The sequence below is a fragment of the Podarcis pityusensis genome, assembly GCF_964106645.2.
Source record: "Podarcis pityusensis genome assembly, chromosome: 8".
Lineage (NCBI taxonomy): Eukaryota > Metazoa > Chordata > Lepidosauria > Squamata > Lacertidae > Podarcis > Podarcis pityusensis.
In genome coordinates, this window is record NC_138033.1 from 65,924,925 (window position 1) to 65,942,577 (window position 17,653).

Sequence of the window (17,653 nt, forward strand, 5' to 3'; positions counted from 1 at the left end):
TAGCAATCTGGACTGGACTTCTTTAGATGACCAGTGGAGCCTTTTTCATGACAGTGATGGGTGGGGCCAGAGGAACAAAATGGGTGGAGCAACAGGTGCAATTCTTTCCTCTGTACAACTGGCTTCATCCTGGTGGTGCAAATGTCAGAGGTTTCTACATCCATACATTTTCCGATCAAGCAAACCAGTGACACTACTGCAGTTCAGGGACACTTCCAGCTAGGCAAAAGCATTCAAGGAGAGCATGGAGCAGGACCGCCGGTGAGGGGTAGGGCCTGGGAAGAGTCCTGTGGACCAGGCAGAGAGGTCTGGAGGGCAGGATGTGGCCTGTGGCCCTGAGCATTCCTGCCCCTGCTGCAGACCATTCCTGTGCAACCTGCATGTGTAGAATTCCACCATAACTCACCTAAACAAAATGAGAAAGCTAATATCCTATGAAGATGTTTCTAAAGGCATTACCTGAAGTCCATCCAATGCTTTCTTCAACAGATCAACGTTTTCAGACACTTCCTCAATTTCAGAGTTCTTGGCAAGTAACTCCTCTTTCAGCAGTGCCTCCCTTTGGCAATACTCTTCACTGGTCACCTGGATTTCTTCTATCTTCTCAACAATCTGTTATGTGTGGGTTAACAAAGAAAAAGTCAGAATATATTATTTATCTGTTCACTCCTGGGATTTATGCTTCACTTCCCACTGAAATACATTTGAATATTCATTTCCTCATTAAAAAGTAAAGCTGTGTGTTGAAAGCACATGTCCCCACCCCGTTTTGCTCAAAATTCACCTCTTGTATCAGTACAACAATAATGGAATCTGGTGAATTCTCATCATACACCTCCACCCCATAAGGTGCGCGCTCTCTCTCTCTCTCTCTCTCTCTGTGTGTGTGTGTGTGTGTGTGTTTGTCTTGTGTGATGCTCTTAATAAGGGCTGGCCTGCTGGGGGACCTTTCAGTGGTCCCCTATGGCTTGCAGGCACAGCTTGCATCCACCAAGAGTTGTGTGTTCAGTATCGTGGGTCCAATTTTTTGGAACTCCCTTCCAGCTGAGGTCAGACAGGCCTCCTTCCTATGCAACTTCCAGCACCTACGGAAGGCATTTCAACTGAGGTTCAATTTTATAGTTTTAACTTATTTTGTGTACTGTATCTTTGTAAACCACTTAGGAACTCTTGTATTTCAGAAGTATATAAATCATTTACGTATTTTTTTTTAGTGCCCATAGCATGGCAAGGAACTCAACAAAGGCAGTGGGCAACAGCATGGTCCACAGCACAACATTAATCTTCCTGTGTTTGATGGGCAAAGATCTTACCTGCTGATCTGTTAGTGCCTTCTCTGGAAGTTGTGAAAAGAGAGCTTCGGTAAGTTGGTGTCTAAAGCGCTGTGCCTAACGGCAGAAAACCAAGAGTGAAAAAAGGTTGATGGTAAAACTTAACTGACAGCAGGGACCACCCCCCTTCCATTACAGAACTGTAGAGTTGGAAGGTACCCCCCAAGGGTCATCTAGTCCAACCCCCTGCAAGGCAGGAATCTCAGCTCAAGAATCCCTGACAGCTACCCATCCAACCTCTGCTTAAAAACTTCCAGTGAGTGCACTAACTTCCTTGCTGAGAAATACAGTGGGTTGTAAAAGCAACTAGGAATCTTGTGGTACCCAAAACATTTTCTTATTGTATACATTTTAATGGACCAGAATCCACTTGATCATTTAAACAAGCGAGCCACACTTTGGCTAATTAAACCACGTGCAAACCAGGACACCATAACTGATGTTTCAGCTGCCCCTACCTGAGTTGCTGCCAGATCCAGATCCGACTTAATGAGGCGCTCCCTGCGCCCCATTTCTTGTAACTGCTGGGATCGCCTCTCACACTCTTTTTTCAGGTCCCCTTCAGCCTGAAACAGGGAAAGTCTGGGGATAGCAAGGCTGTACAAAAATAGGGTGGGGGCCAGAGGGAGGGCAGACTTCAGGCTTACTGCATCTGCTTTGCTTCTCATAAGGAATGCAAGACCTACCAGCCAGACCAAACTGCAAAAGATACAAAAGCAAAGGACAAGATGCGTCTCTCCCAGTTAACTTTTCAGTAGCCTAATTTAGGTGCAAAAAAACCGCTTTGTTCTTGCCATTGTTAAAACAATTTGGAGTCAGAAACCCTTGCAAACCACCCCAAAATCTACCAGTAGATCACGTTCTATCTACTGCCCACTCTTGGTGTAAATGAGTTATTTTGCTGCTTCTTTTTCACAAGTATCGTAGCTAATTCTTTCCAACTCTTTGATACAACAAATCTATGATCAATGTAATCCTCTATGGTTAGTGTGTTTGACTGGAATGTGCCATTCTGGACTGGACAGTCTTTGACTAGATGTGAACATTTTACCTGTGGTTACTTTGCCATCTAGTGGCGAGATAGGATATGCACAGAAAGGCCACTTTCACCAATGCTCTTAATGATGTGTGTGTGTTTTATTTTTCTGTTTGCTGCCCTGGGCTCCTTTGGGTGGACCCATGGAATAGACATTTAAATAATGATTTATTTTTATTTTTACGGTGTGTGTGTGTGTGTGTGTGCTGCTGGTACCCTCACTCCCAGAACTCCTATTTTAGAAGCTACCCTCAAGGAAAACTGTGAAGAAAATAGCCATTTACCTTTGTTTTTTCAGCAAGTTTGTTGCTTAACATTCCGTGCTCCGTGCGGAACTTATTTATGTCTTCTTTGTATCTCTTCACCTGTAGCTCCAGCTCGCTGATTTGCTGTAGGCACCAGAGGGAAGTGGGGAGGATCAGTTGTAGAAAATCACACCAACCTTTATCCCAAGGATTTTTTTTAGTATGTAAGAAACACATGCAGAGGTCCTCTGAGCTATGGGTAGTAAGAAATTCTAGCGGACTGTGGTCACAGCTTCCATCCTTATTCAAAGCAGAACTGATGCCTCTCAGGCAGTTAATGTGGTTAGTTGCTGACCGGATCTGATTTCTATTCCAGTCATATTTAAACATGTAATACTTAGGCCACGCCTTCTAATATTGAACACGACTGGTGTGTGCTGAGAGGAACTGCAGCCGAAACAGAACCACTAAAGAACAAGAAGGAAGGGCAGCCTGTTTGGGGGAGCCTCAAGGTTTGCAGAAGTACAAACTATAGGTAGATGCGAAAGGAGCAACCTCACCTCTCCTGAAAAAAATGAAGTTTGAGCATGCACAGTGGCCACAAAAGATTGTATCTAAAATCACTCCTACTTATAAGTAAGACTCATTGAAATTTATGGACATTAAAGTATTTCGATGGACTTACTCTGCAAAAAACTTCAATGTAGTCAGCTAAAAACTACTCAAAATCAGACCCACTAAAATTAATGGAACTAAATCAGACATGTCTGTTAATTGCAATGGGTATACTCTGAGTAGGGACGCAGGTGGCGCTGTGGGTTAAACCACAGAGCCTAGGGCTTGCCGATCAGAAGGTCGGCCGTTCGAATCCCCGTGACGGAGTGAGTTCCCGTTGCTCGGTCCCTGCTCCTGCCAACCTAGCAGTTTGAAAGCACAAAGTGCAAGTAGATAAATAGGTATCACTCTGGCGGGAAGGTAAATGGCGTTTCCGTGCGCTGCTCTGGTGCGCCAGAAGCAGCTTAGTCATGCTGGCCACATGACCTGGAAGCTGTACGCCGGCTCCCTTCGGCCAATAAAGCAAGATGAGCGCCGCAACCCCAGAGTCATCTGCAACTGGACCTAATGGTCAGGGGTCCCTTTACCTTTATACTCTGAGTAGGAGTAGCCCTGATTCAGCCTAGAATGTTTACTGCCAGCTGGAAAAGGAAAATAGAAATTTTGGGGGCAGGGCAGAGAAATGGGATAGAGTTTCCTAGAAGAGAATGAGGCTGGAATGCTCAAGAGGAGCACTTCAGCTAGGAGGAAAGCACACAGTGCAAGACAGGTGCTGCAGTCCCCTATTTGCAATAGGCAATCTTAAAACTAATAAAGGGTTAAACTGCTAGCAAATCCATCTATCATTCTAAGTCTGCATGGGTGTTATATTCATAAGCAAATGTTAAGTAAACTGAAGGCTAACTCACATTCTGATAAGCATTTACTTCTCTCTCTCTGAATTCACGCTTCATTTCCTCTTTTATCCTAGCACACTGCAACGAACAGCAATGAAGGGAAACATGATCAAGCAAGAGAGGCATTATCATGTTCACATTGGCCCTTCTGGTATATAGAAGGGTACCTTATTCCCATTTGGAAGTTCAAATTTCACAACAAATAATGTTTTGTTGTTGTTGTTTTTTAAAAAAACATAACACCCCCCCTCCCAAAGCAAAATATCAATTCTAAATGCAGGCGCCTTCAACTAGCTCCCTGATTATTAAAGACTTCTGCAAGAGTTTTACAGCAAAGGAAGAAAAAACAAAAGAGCCATGAGCACTGGAATCTGAGCAAGAACGACACAGATTAAGAAATGTCAGCTATATTGCCAGTCAAAGCCAGCTTGCTTTGGGGAAAGCAGGAGAAGAAGACCTTTTCTTTGCCAGTTAAAACATAAGGTATCCTGGACTGCGATCACTTACGTACAGCAGTCCATGTGTTGGTAGTCTCACGACTTAATTACTGCAATGTGCTTTATGTGGCGCTTTCCTTAAGCCTGGTCCAGAATTTTCAGCATGGCAACTTGGTTGCTGATGGGAGTAACTTTCCAACAGCATGTAATACCTGTGCTCCAGGAATTGCAATAGCTGCCTATACACTACCTGTTCAGGTTCAAAGTTTCACAACTAGTGCTCAAAGCCATAAACAACTTGAGCCAGAGGGCCTTAAAGAGCACCTCACCCCCTTTTAGGCTGACCAGAGCCCTGAGATTTTGGGAAGTGAATCATGTCCCAGAAATCAAATCTCTTTATATTTCAAAGGTATCATTCAAAGCAAAGTCACCAGTGAAGGTGAGGCAGATGCTGACATTGCATGGTTTTTCGCATGCTGCAAAAACATTTTTATTTCAGCAAGCATTTCAAGAACACTGATTTCATCTAGCCACTTTAAATGCTCCCCTGTTGTATTTATGGTGTATGTTATTCTGTATTTCTATAGCTCACTGGCCTTGCTTTGTACCCCAAATATTTTTGCCCTTGTGTCCCTGAACTCTGATAGTGCTTCCTGCTTGCCTGGACAGAGGATAGAGAGCGGTGTGCGAGCGAGTGTAGAAACTAGCCTGATACACAAAAGTAAAGTTCACATTCGTCAATATGCCCACTTTTGTCTCTGGGCCACCCAACACTGGCATGCAGCCCTAAGAAGGTTGCGCAGAAGAGAATGTGGCCCTCAGGCTGAAAAAGGCTTTTCAAATATCATGAGATCAAAACCAATAGATGATTTCCATATTTATAATTTCCAGCATTATATGGAAACTAAGTGGTCTTCCCATCTCAGATTTCTTTTGTAACAGGTGTCCCCTGGGCCATAACTTTTGACAAAGCAATGAGTTTATTGCTTGTGATATGCTTGTGATATGTGGCCAATAACCAGGGAGTTTATAATGTTCATGCCCATTTCTAAGAGTCCAGTAGCACCTGAAAGACTAAAACATTTATGTGGCGCAAGAAGACTCTCTTGCTATTTTGGAAGCAACAAAATAACATGCCTGCCCCCTCTAGAAATTGTTTCTGGTTTTGATATACTTGATTTTATCAAGCAACAGGACCAAAGGATGCAAAGTTTGCAAAGCCTGTATTTAAGGGAGGTGATTTTCTTTTTAGTCATTTTTTTGTTTTGTTTACATGTTGGCTGCAAGCCACCCTGGGCATCCTGTTGGGAAAGGTGACCCTTCTCTGATTTATTTATGTAGTTTATATTTGTTCCATATTTCAGAGAAAGCACTGAGCAGTTTACAGCATCATAAAAATACCACCAAAAGGGTTTTTTAAAAAACAACAACACACACACCACAACCCTACATTTTGAAGCCACGACACAACGATTATGTATGCCATAAAATATAAAATAAAATAAACCAGCCAACATATAGGGACCATAATAACTACCAGCAGATCCAAAATACAGAAACGCAACAGAGACAATCAGAGCTACGCATCAAGTATACAAGCATGTATTTATAGGGGGCAGTAGCTTTCTCACATGCAAGCTAAAGAAGAGCTTAATTGCTGGATCAAGACACAGGCTCATCTAGTCTATAGTGTTTTCACAGTGGCCAACCAGATGCCCCAAAGGGAAGCCTACAAGCAGGTCTTGAGTGCAGCAGTGCTGTCGCCACTTGCGATTCCCAGCTATCTCCCATAAATCCAAACACAGTTTTCAACTAACGAGATAAAAAGCAGCCTGGCCTGCTCCTCTGCCTTGAAACAGCTGCCTGGTCTGCAACAATCCACAGGCCGTTTTCAGGGAAGTGCTACTCTCAGCAGCAGACCAGCTGTTCAAAGGAACAGGGACAGATGGGTAAAAAAGTTGGCAAGCAAATCCAGACCAGGGTGCATGTGTACTGTGGACCAGGCGATAAACAAGCCAATTGTCAAAGGAAGGACTAGTAGTAGCTCCTTGAAAACAGGTGAGGTGATGGCCAAATGAAAGGAACGCCCCAAATACAAAACATATATTTACATGGGAGTACTTTGATTGCAGGAATGAAGCCCTGAGCCATATTCATTAAAAATATTTGTTTTGAATTAACCTTGCCAGCTGAAAACCAAAGCACCACACAACTCACTGTGAATGGTTTCATTGTCTTCCATTTTCAGTAGAGTAAGGGAGTGACTGGGTGGATGGTGTCTTTGTGTGGATTGGTGGATGATTGATACTACATGAGCAGGACGTACCATATGATTTGTGAAATTGCATGGCAGAGTTTGGATGAGAGGTGTGGTGGGGTTAGGGATGCATATTTTGAATCATGCTTTGCCTTTGGAAAGACAGAGGCTGAAGAAGCAAGAGGTCCCTGCTAAGGCGCTTTCAAAATGTGATGGGGGATTTTATTGTTTTACATTACATTGCATTACGTCATTGTTTTCCTGTTTCATTCCACCACCACCCCTTATATATAAGTTGTGAGGAACAGTCGGCCCTCCAAATGTTGCTGAACTACAACTCTCATCAGTCCCAGCAAACATGCCCAATGGCCAGGCATGACCAAATGTTCCCCACCTCTTAGATAGATAAGATAGATAGATAGATAGATAGATAGATAGATAGATAGATGGGTAGGTGGGTGTATAGACAGATTGTGTATGTGTCCTTGTGTAAACCACCAAGAGACTGCCTTAGGGTTAAGTGTATAAATAGTATGAATATATAGGTAAAACAAGTCAGCCCCAAAGCATCTGAATCAGTATTTTTAACTGAAACTAATTGAAACAGAGGGTGGCAGCATCCACACTGCCTTTTGCTCATGCCTAGAAAACTGGTTCTGCATGTTTGGAGCAGAAGCTGGTTGTGCACCATGCCGGCTGTCTACAACTTGTGATGGTGTGTGTGTGTGTTTTAAATAAGGAGTTGAGCACTGGGATAAACTTCCAAATTGCATTTGAATTAATGTTTATAAAATTGCAAGTAGTTTGCCTGAAGTGGAGGTGGGGATGGGTGGGGGAGGAAATGCATCGCACCTGGCATATTTGGGCAGCTGCCAGGGCCCATGAGCCCCAGCAGAGCTCGCCAGGGCTGGTATCACCTTGCCTCGGCTGCTGCTTATGGTGCTGGTGCTGGCAGTGCTACAGCCTCCAGTCACCCCCTCCCTTCAAAAAGCATTACCTGCTGCAGTGCAGCCTCTGTTGGGAGCCAGGTGATGGCTCAGCTCTTGACTTGATGCCATGCTAAAATCCCAACCATGCAATGCCCAGATTAGCAATGAGCTATGGGGGTTGTAGTACAGGAGTCCTGAGCACTAAGTGGAGCAGAAGCTGCTCAGCTCGTAACAGTAGCTATACCATGCTGGGTAAACCCGTCTAGAGAGTGACAGGCAACCACAGTTGTGCCAGGGGAGGGCAAGTGTTGGTGGACACCAGCAGCAACGGTGGCATGGGGTGGCAGTGGGGAACTAATGATTCAGGGGGTTCCTGATTGCTGATGCTAGGTGTGAGTGGGTGTCCAGCTGGTTAATATGTACTCAAGCCTGGTGCCAGTCCTGCAACCCAGTTAGTATTTGATTTGCAAAGGTCGTGAGAAGCCATGTTTACTTATGGGGCAAGTAAAATGCAGGGAGGTATCTTCTGAAGGTACAACAGTGTGAAGGGACTTTGCAATACCGTGTTGAGAAAGGCAGATATTCCATTAGGCATGAAGACCTCTTTGGATCTTAGCCATTTCCTGTGATAGTAATGATCAGGAGATTTATTCGCTTAAAAAATACATCCCCCAAGTATTAAATCACTGAAGGAGTACTAGTGAAAAATAGATGCAGGAGAGGTACAGACCTTTGTGCAAAAGTGAAGGTTTGTAAGAGCACTCATTAGTTAAGAACGTTACAAAAGACTGGGATAGAAACAGCAATGCACGAAGCAGCACAAGTCAAACCTACAGTTCTTAGAAAGGGCTTTGATCAGTCAGAGATGCACAACTAACTCTTTTAAATGTCCCTTTGCCTATTCTTTTAAAATGCTACAGGGAGGCATGATTTGGCTAAAATTGGAACTAGGGGCTGAGACTGTGTAGTTCGTAAGAGGTCACCTAACACCTACCCTGCCCCAGAATTTAAATACTCTGAAAGGGAGCCTTATTGTTACAAAGGCAGGCATCCAACATAAAGAGACTTGCATGGTTTTCAAAGACACACATAAGAATCAGGAATGATAATAGAAGTGGAAGTGCACTAATGAGCCACAGTGGAATTCAAGAGCCAGACTAATTCAAGAACCAACCTGAAAGTGAGGATGGGAGGCACAGCATCGTGCACCGATGGAAAGAAGGTAGAAGGCATGACCCATGAAACACAAAATGGCAACCAGGTGGCCTTTCCTGGTTACTCCAGAGCAAGGAAGAGCAGTAGGAGGCCATGAGGCGGCATAGCAGGCTGTGCAGAGGGGTTCGTTCTACTGCGTCACCTGACTCTCTAGGGAGTTCTGAGGGATGGTCAGCAAATGCCTACAGCTCCCTCTACAGTGAGTGGAGCCAGTCTACAGGTGTCACATGTCTTGAGCTGGGGGTTCCTGGCAACTTCGCACAAAACGCTACTCCAGGGGTGGGGAACCTCAGGAACCAAATGCAACCCTCTGTATCTGGATAACTCTCCCTTAAGCCACACCCTTCACTGGCTCTGCTTTCCTTTCCTTTCCTTTCCTTTCCTTTCCTTTTCTTTTCTGGAATGTGTCCTTGAGCTCTAATCATGCACTTTGTCAACGTTAATCCTATATTCCTACAATTTAGTTATTCAAAAGGGAAGAACATAATGGACGGGTGTGTGCATTGTGTGGGGTAGCACCCCACATACTAGAATCCAAGCAGGGTTTTAAAAAACATGATTATTCACCTGGGCAGAAACCTGGGCAAGCTGGTTATCCTTCTCCCTGCTTTCTCTCCTAAACTTCTCCACCTCTATTTTCAATTGCTGGATGTTATGATCCTTTGATGTAATGTCTTTTTGCAAACTGGTCACCAGTCCTGCGGGAAGAAATAATAAGGCATAGATTTTTTTTTAAAAAAAATCTTCATAATGACATCTTAAAGAATATTAATGAAATAAATAAATAACCTGCTCAGAGGAGACTCACTGAAATGAGTAGACTTCACTTAGTGATGTTCATAAATCACAGTGGTTCTACTCTGAGTAGGATTAATGCTGGTTACGACGCAAGAGGTTCTTCTGGATGACTGCAAAAAGGAAGCCCTTAAAAGCCAATTTGAGCTTCCCAAATATAAGGCGCCGAGGGAAAGAACTGACCCAAGCTGTACAAAATAAGGAGCAAATCATCCCAAAGTTATTGCTGACTGGGCAAAGCACACCTGTTGTAAGAGAATAGCTCTTCTTCAGCGCCTCAGTTTCTTGCTTCCAGTGTGCAATTTGTAGGTCTCGTTCAGAAAGGGAATGGTACAACACTTCACTCGTGTTACTCTGCAAGTTGCAAACCTATTGCAAACATGATTATGGAAACAAAAGATAGAACACAGCCAGTTCACACCAATTTGGATTCAATCGTGCATTTCTATAGCACCAATGCAGACAACAAAACCCCTGTGAAGCAGGCATGCAGTGATCCTAGTCACATTACACTGGGTGGGGAGTCTGGAGAAGACAGGATCTGTGCAGCTCCGCAAAGCCAAGTCAAAGGGAGATGGCACTCTCACTGTGGCAAGTGACTGTGGCCCCTGGTCAAGCATTTCAGGAATCACAGTAGTGTAGCTGCAATGGGCATTAATGCTGCTGCAGAACTGTTTCATTTCCTTCTCATTCATTCATTACCTTCTAGAGCAGAGGTGGGGGGTCTGGGGGCCTCCTGGTGCAGTTGGACTCCAACTCCCATCAGTCCCAGCCAGTGTGGCCAATGGTCAGGGATGATGGGGAGTTGGAGAGTCACATGTTCTGTATCCCCAGGGGCGTAGGAAGGGGGTTGCAGCCCACCCCGGGTGTCATCCTTGAGGGGGGTGACAAAATGGCACACTGCGGGGATTGGCATTTACCGTGGGGCCTGGCCTGCAGTGTGCCCGAGCCCCATGTCTCTCATGGGAGTGATGCGGTGGCTCGGGGCCCCACACTGCCCAAAACAGCAGTGTGGGGCTTGCGTCCACCAGGCAGACTCCGTGGGCAGCTTGATGCATCGCCCCGCCCCACCGCTCTGGGTGCCGGAGCAGCTACCTACACCCCTGCGTATTCCTACAATGTATCTCCATCACCAGGTCTCCAATTTTGCTGTCAGGCTGCCTGAACCCCACGCACTGGCTCTTCCATTCTAAACCCAGACATCTAGGCAGATCTCTACAGCTGTGCATCATTTTATGCTTATCCTTGTCCCACTGGCAACTTCTTTGGATCACCAAATAACCTGTGAGCCCCCACAGGTCTACAACTTTAATAAATGGCAGAATGGCAGAATGTCTACAACTTTAATAAATGCAGCCCAGGAAAAAGGCCGATAGTGGTGAGAACAGCTTTGTCTGTTTTCATACATCAAGTTTAAATTGCTTGAGTGCCTCTTGCAGCATTCACATACATGCTGTTAATAAATAAGAGAGGTGACTGGAATGTGAGTGAATATACTGGCCAATGTAGGTTTTCCATTAACATTAAAAAGCCGGATGAAAGAAGCACCGTTAAGCCGTACATGTGAAAAAAACCCCCAAAGAGCCAAAAGCAGTTGCATTCACTCTTCCATCTACATGCTCCAGTTCCCTCCTTGACTTCCTGATTAATGGCAAACTATTGCTCACTGCTGCATCCAAACTGGGCAAACCATGGCTTGCCACTGATCAGTAAGTCAGAAGGAATAATAAAAAAAAAGAGATGGAAGGAGGGGGTTGGTCCAATCCATCCTGACCTTTCCCATTTTACATAAAAGACATACTTTTCAATGTCTTCACCAGTAAAACAAGCATTTTGTTATGTAAAACACCTCTTTTTGTGTGCACTTTTTGTGCAGCAAAAAAAGCACTCCAAAATCTGAAAACAAGTGCAATCCAACCAGGAGGTGCATTCCAATCTGCAAGCCAGTTCATGAGTGTCGGATTGGGTTGGTCCGTTTAAAAAAAGTGGACCAAAGATATTCTTCTCCAAGCCCAGCTGTAGCTCTGTGATAAAGTACATGCTTTGAAGGTAAAAGGTTGCACATTCAAATTGCCAGCATCGGCAGATGGGCTGGGAAAGACCCTTGTCTGAACCCTGGAAAGATGCTGTCAGTGTAGACAAAATAAGGCTAATTCAGAGGAAGGCAGCTTCCTATATTTCTGAACCTGAGGTCCATCACTGTTCCCTGTCCCTCCATACCTCCTCTTTCAAGGCTTTAATCTCTTTTGTCTTTGCGGAAACATCTTGTTCAAGGTCCACCAGCTTCTGATGAAACTCAGCGTCCTTCTTGGCAAGAGCTGCCATCATCTTCTCTGTCATCATGGCAATCTCATTTTGAAGATTTGCTATCACCGTGTCTTTGCGACTGCACTCACTTTCAAAGCCAGAGAGGCGGCTGATTTCATTCCCCATTTTCAGAATTACCTCGTCCTGTGTAGAGGAATACAGCTGCTTGGGACCATAACATGCCTTTGTTCCTGACTAGCTTCTGTTTTTTCTTATTCCTCAACAAAGTGAACACTGGATTCTTTACGATATGCCAAATCCATCTATTCTACTTATTAAATATATACATATTTCACCATCTGAAGCAGTTATCTGCATGAAATTTACTTGCCTTACACCGGGGGTGACTAACATGTGGCTTTCCAGATATTGTGGGACTGCAGTTTCCGTTATCTCTGTCTACTGGGCATATTAGCTGGGCCTGGTGGGATTTGAAGTCCAAGAACATCTATCTGGAGAGCCACAAATTCGCTATCCTGCCCTATTCCCTAAAATTCACCCTCTAGTGACATTCTTATCAAACCAGTACTCAGGCACCATGGAATAAGAAGTGCTTGCACACAAAAGCTTATACCAGAACAAACTTAGTTGGTTTATAAGGTGCTAGTAGACTTTAATTTTTTAATTTTTATAAAAAGACAAGCAATTCATAAAAAATAGACAAAAAACCTCCCCATAACAGCAGTAGAACACGCTGGTAGTACAGCAGCAGCAAAACAACATAATCATCGCCCATCAAAAAAACTGGGGCGGCGGCGGGGAACTGCAACAAGATATTCAAAATTGTTTACTGGTTTCAAATTGTTAGCAGCCTTGGAATTCAATGGAAGGTGGGATACAAATGTTCTTAGTCAGGCTTTTCCAACCTGATGGCCTCCAGATGTAGCTGGACTCGGGGATGATGGGAGGTGGAGACTGACAATAACTGGAGGGCACCAGGTTGAGGAAGACTGCTTTAAACACTTTGAGATAATCGTACACTTCTGCATAGGAACCTTACCCTTTCCTTGAGAAGTGCATCCCCTTGATGAACGTTTGTCAAAGGCCCAATAGCAGCTCCGCTTCCTGGAACAGAACAAGACACCCAGAGAGCGACAGTGAAAAAGTAATCTTACCCTGAGTTTGATGGTGCATTTCTATTGCTGCTTCTTGCCAAGGCACTTCTGTAACTTGGCTTCAAGCACTGATAAGCCAGTCTCCCCACTCCACCCCCCACTTCTGCCAACTCATTAGACAATAGCAATTTGGGGACAGAAGTGCCAGAGAGAGGGTGGGGAGGAAGTACAATGCTCCATTATTATTCATCACTGTTTGGTTTTCTTATAAGTGCTTAAAGTATGGAAACTAAAATGTGTGTAGCAAGTGTAGCTGACACCTTCCAGGCTTAACTACCATACATTTTGGAAAGCTGCTTGTTTGCTTGGATACATCTTAAGATATTTTAAACAAATTTTGCATGCTCGTTCCTGAGATCAGGTAGCAGATTTTTGTCTATGTTTGGACACAATTGGATGCTGCACCTTTCAAAACTGCACTGATTTCAAAACTGCACTGACCCCTTGATTTCTTAGAATTTTTGAGCAATGCTGGGTACAAGACTGCTAGTTGAAATAAATGCTAGATTTGACATTTGCACACAACTACACATTGCAAATTTGAAAGTATGTAGACTTTGGATTGTGTCGCTGCTATTAAGCAGAAATCAAGTAGTGCACAACAACCTGTTGTTATTATTATTACTCACTCATCACCAGCTGGTCCCAGGGTGGGTTACAATTTAAAATTCAGAAAAATAGTTAAAACTTACAGCATTCACAAGAATGGGGGGGGGGGGGTCCTAAATTCTCTCACCCTTTAGATCCCTCCCCAAAATTCTTCTGTAAAGCATTTGGGCTCACTCCCAACCCAAGTAGAACCATTCACCTCTTGTTACTCTTCTCTCTCTCTCTTTATTGCACATTCTATTCCTTTCCCTCTTCCATCCCTTTGTTTTCTCTTGCACATATGACATTCAGATTGCAAACTCCTTGCAGGCAGGGACCTGTGTTTTTGTTTACGGTGGTCTGCAGAGAGCCACAATGCCACCATTTACACAATAAATTACCATTGATACCTAGAACCACACTACTGAGCCTTCCAAGCAATGCGACACGAAGCTTAAGGCAATACCTGGTATTGGTGCAGAAGGCTTGATGAACGCATCAGGAGAGAAAGAAGGTGAAGCAACCGGTCTGCCCCAAGCATTTACAGGCCTTTTCCTAAGTGGTGGATGTGGCAAAGTCCCACTTCCGCCATAGGACCAGCTGCGGCTAATGGGCGGGGACCTTTGAGACTGAAGGGATGGAAACTGAGAAGCAGCCACTGGTGAAGGAGGCTTTGTCTCTGTGACTAAATGTAGCTGCCCTGGCCAGGCTACACGGCGACTCACAGGAGGGCAGGAGACCTATGGGGGGGATAAGTTTTTAAAAGTCCATTAAAATAATAAAACGTAGGCATAAATCAAACCCACCCAATAAAGTCTTATTGTTGGAAACATGGATAAAACAACCACAACAACAGATTCCATGTATTGATTATTTATAGCAGACAGCATCTTAAAAAGCAGAGACATCACCTTGCCAACAAAGGTCCGTATAGTAAAAGCTATGGTTTTCCCAGTAGTGATGTATGGAAGTGAGAGCTGGACCATAAAGAAGGCTGATCGCCGAAGAATGGATGCTTTTGAATTATGGTGCTGGAGGAGACTCTTGAGAGTCCCATGGACTGCAAAAAGATCAAACCTATCCATTCTTAAGGAAATCAGCCCTGAGTGCTCACTAGAAGGACAGATCGTGAAGCTGAGGCTCCAATACTTTGGCCACCTCATGAGAAGAGAAGACTCCCTGGAAAAGACCCAGATGTTGGGAAAGATGGAGGGCACAAGGAGAAGGGGACAACAGAGGACGAGATGGTTGGACAGTGTTATCGAAGCTACCAGCATGAGTTTGACCAAACTGTGGGAGGCAGTGGTAGACAGAAGTGCCTGGCGTGTTCTGGTCCATGGGGTCACGAAGAGTCGGACACGACTAAACGACAACAATCTTACACACACACACACACACACACACACACACGTATCTTCAGATAAAGACCCTGCCCCAACCAGGTAGACCATTGGGATAGGTAGAACTCTGCTTATTATTTTAGTTTATATGAGAAACATCCATCTCAAATAGGTCTCAGTTGCCTCAGGCATAATATGGAAAGCTGTATAAATAAAACTGGCATTAAGTGCTTCAAGTGTAATTGGGATTCAATGCACTAAGTGCTGTCTGAGCAACATGGCAATCACTGTGATACAACTCAGGTTATTGTACGTGTTTAAGACTAAAGTGCTAGAAGCAAACAGCAGGGTATAAAGGGGCCTATGAAAAGCATTAAGCAGTGACCTTATAAAATGAATGACATCACCTTTACCTGAGGTCCATTTTCTAGCACAAGCTCAAAGGCTGTTCCATTGGAGCCAAACCGCAAAATGTCTCCAGGGCTCACTTTCACTGCCGCGTTCTGAATGTGGCAATCATTAACAAACGTTCCATGGGTCGAGTTGAAATCCCGGAGAATGAAGCTGTTTTCTGAATCGCTGAATTCGATGGCTGCATGGTGCTCTTCAATCCCTAGAGACTGAAAGTTACATTTCAAAACTCAGCAGCATAAAAACTTCCTGGAGATACAGACTTGTTCAATACTACTGCTTGATACTTGTTTCTCAAACCAGCTTCACGCCTACTGGAGTCACTAAGCAGTTCATAATTCACCTCTAGCCAAGGTGTGAACACCTTTGCATAGACATCCCAGCTCTGTCAGCTTCCCCTGTTGTGTACAATTCTGACACTAATGAAACCATACTGATGTGAACAGCTGGGGGGGGGGGGGAGAACTGTGACATGCACTGAAAAACAACAACTTCACTGCTCTCTATGGCGGTAAAGTGAGCATCCCCTAAATTAGGCTGTGAGAATCCCTGATTTGTAGTAACTAAGACATATGTTCCAGGGTATGCTTCTGCTTTGCTCTCTCTCTCTTTCTGTCTCTCTCACTCACTCTCCCCACACCACTGCCTGCTCCCCTATTTTGCATCTGGTTCCAGTTGGTGGACCCAAGTTGGGATTTCTAGTAAAAAGTGAAAACAAAAAGAAATTAGATCCTACAAGCCACAGAGGTCTACCCCAGAACACAGTCTGAAAGCCAACCCATCATCCTTAGCCACCGGCAATGCTAGCAGAGGCTGATGGGAATTGGGGCCTAACAACATCTGGAGGGAGACAGGACAGTGAGCTTCATGGCTGAGCAAGGATTTGAATCTGTATCTCTCTGGTTCTGGGTCATGGGTGTAGCCAAAGGGGGGGGCGGGGGGGAGTTGACCCCCCAGATCAAGTAAAACAATAGAAATACTTAAGTAACTGACCAATCCTGTTAGTTCTGCCCATCCTAACAAAAATCCTGGCTATGCCCATGTCCTAGGTCCATTACTTTTACCAAGGGGTGGGGAACCTGTAGGTGCTCCAGATGTTGCTGGGCTCCAACTCCCATCAGCCCCGGCCAGCATGGTCAACAGCCAAGGATGGTGGGAGTTGTAGTCAAACAACATTTGGAGGGCCAGAGCATCCCCATCCCTGCTCCAACCACCATACCTCACAGGCAATTCTGCACAAGCTAAGAAATAACGGTTCTAAAACGTGGTAAGAGATTTAACAGCAAATACAATAAGCAGAATCAGTTAATCTGATAAAATCACCTTCAGGATGATGTCAGAGTCTTCATGCCTTCCTATAGTGGTTATCTTTGGCCTCAGTGCCAAGATGCCATCAGGACTCTTCAGAAAAGCCTTCATGGTGTAGCCTATAAAATGTATGCAAAAGGCAGGTTTGAATGCTCATAGGAGAGAGCACAGCCATAAATATCATTTTTTGGTTTGTGGTAATGCCGATAAAACAAAAGGTTGTTTGATAGCAGCTGCTCGCGAAATGCCTTTTAAGGGTTTTTCTTAGGTGCCTTAAATACTATTGTTTATAGAAAGGAAGCATATAAAGTTCTGTCAATGTTAGGCATACTCTGAGGAGGAGACCTAATGCAATCAATAAGGGTGTATTGTTTTTATTATGGTATGTATTTTATATATATATATTGTACACCACCCTGTAATCTTCGGATGGAAGGTGGCATAGAAATTTAATAAATAATAATAAGTGCATTAATTTCAACGGGTAGAACTTAGATGGATGCATCCCATTTAGCTGTGATTTCTGCAATGGCTTCCTTCCCACGCTACAATTTTATGTTTACAGCCATTTCTTAAGAGAATGAATGAAAACAAACCCTAAGATCAAGCAGGCGAAATAAATGAAGCCAAAAATAAGCTTTTGTTCCTGCCAATTCCCTGCCTCCCAATTGCACAGGAGGTGAGGTGGAGGAGGAGGGACTTCTCTACGGTTGTATGCCTAAACCATGCACTCTGCACATGCTTAAGGGAGTAACGCTCTCACCTTTAGCTTTCTTCCTCCAGAGGTTGAAAGCATGTGGTCGGACTAAAGCTTGGAAGAAATTAAAACAAACACACACACACACAGAAACACACACGACACTCCCCCCCCCCCCAGCCCCGCCACGG

At 44.3% G+C, this 17,653-nt stretch overlaps 1 protein-coding gene across 8 annotated transcripts in view; it reads right to left on the minus strand.

Moving 5' to 3' along the window:
- Nucleotides 1–17,653, minus strand: part of FHAD1 (forkhead associated phosphopeptide binding domain 1) — a 41,353-nt gene that overhangs the window by 23,478 nt on the left and 222 nt on the right. For 3 of the 8 annotated variants that reach the window (XM_081016016.1, XM_081016019.1, XM_081016014.1), the window contains exons 2-13: nt 16,781–16,884; nt 15,454–15,666; nt 14,173–14,446; nt 13,004–13,068; nt 11,917–12,147; nt 9,942–10,065; nt 9,469–9,599; nt 4,076–4,141; nt 2,652–2,756; nt 1,790–1,897; nt 1,314–1,388; nt 460–612 (exon numbers count right to left, since the gene is read on the minus strand). In XM_081016016.1, coding sequence (XP_080872142.1) covers nt 460–612; nt 1,314–1,388; nt 1,790–1,897; nt 2,652–2,756; nt 4,076–4,141; nt 9,469–9,599; nt 9,942–10,065; nt 11,917–12,147; nt 13,004–13,068; nt 14,173–14,446; nt 15,454–15,666; nt 16,781–16,876 — 1,641 coding nt within the window. In that variant the 5' untranslated portion in view covers nt 16,877–16,884. Of the gene's footprint in view, nt 1–459; nt 613–1,313; nt 1,389–1,789; nt 1,898–2,651; nt 2,757–4,075; nt 4,142–9,468; nt 9,600–9,941; nt 10,066–11,916; nt 12,148–13,003; nt 13,069–14,172; nt 14,447–15,453; nt 15,667–16,780; nt 16,885–17,528; nt 17,634–17,653 lie in introns of those variants that run through there. The other 5 variants (XM_081016015.1, XM_081016017.1, XM_081016021.1 and 2 more) reach the window with 5 other exon arrangements.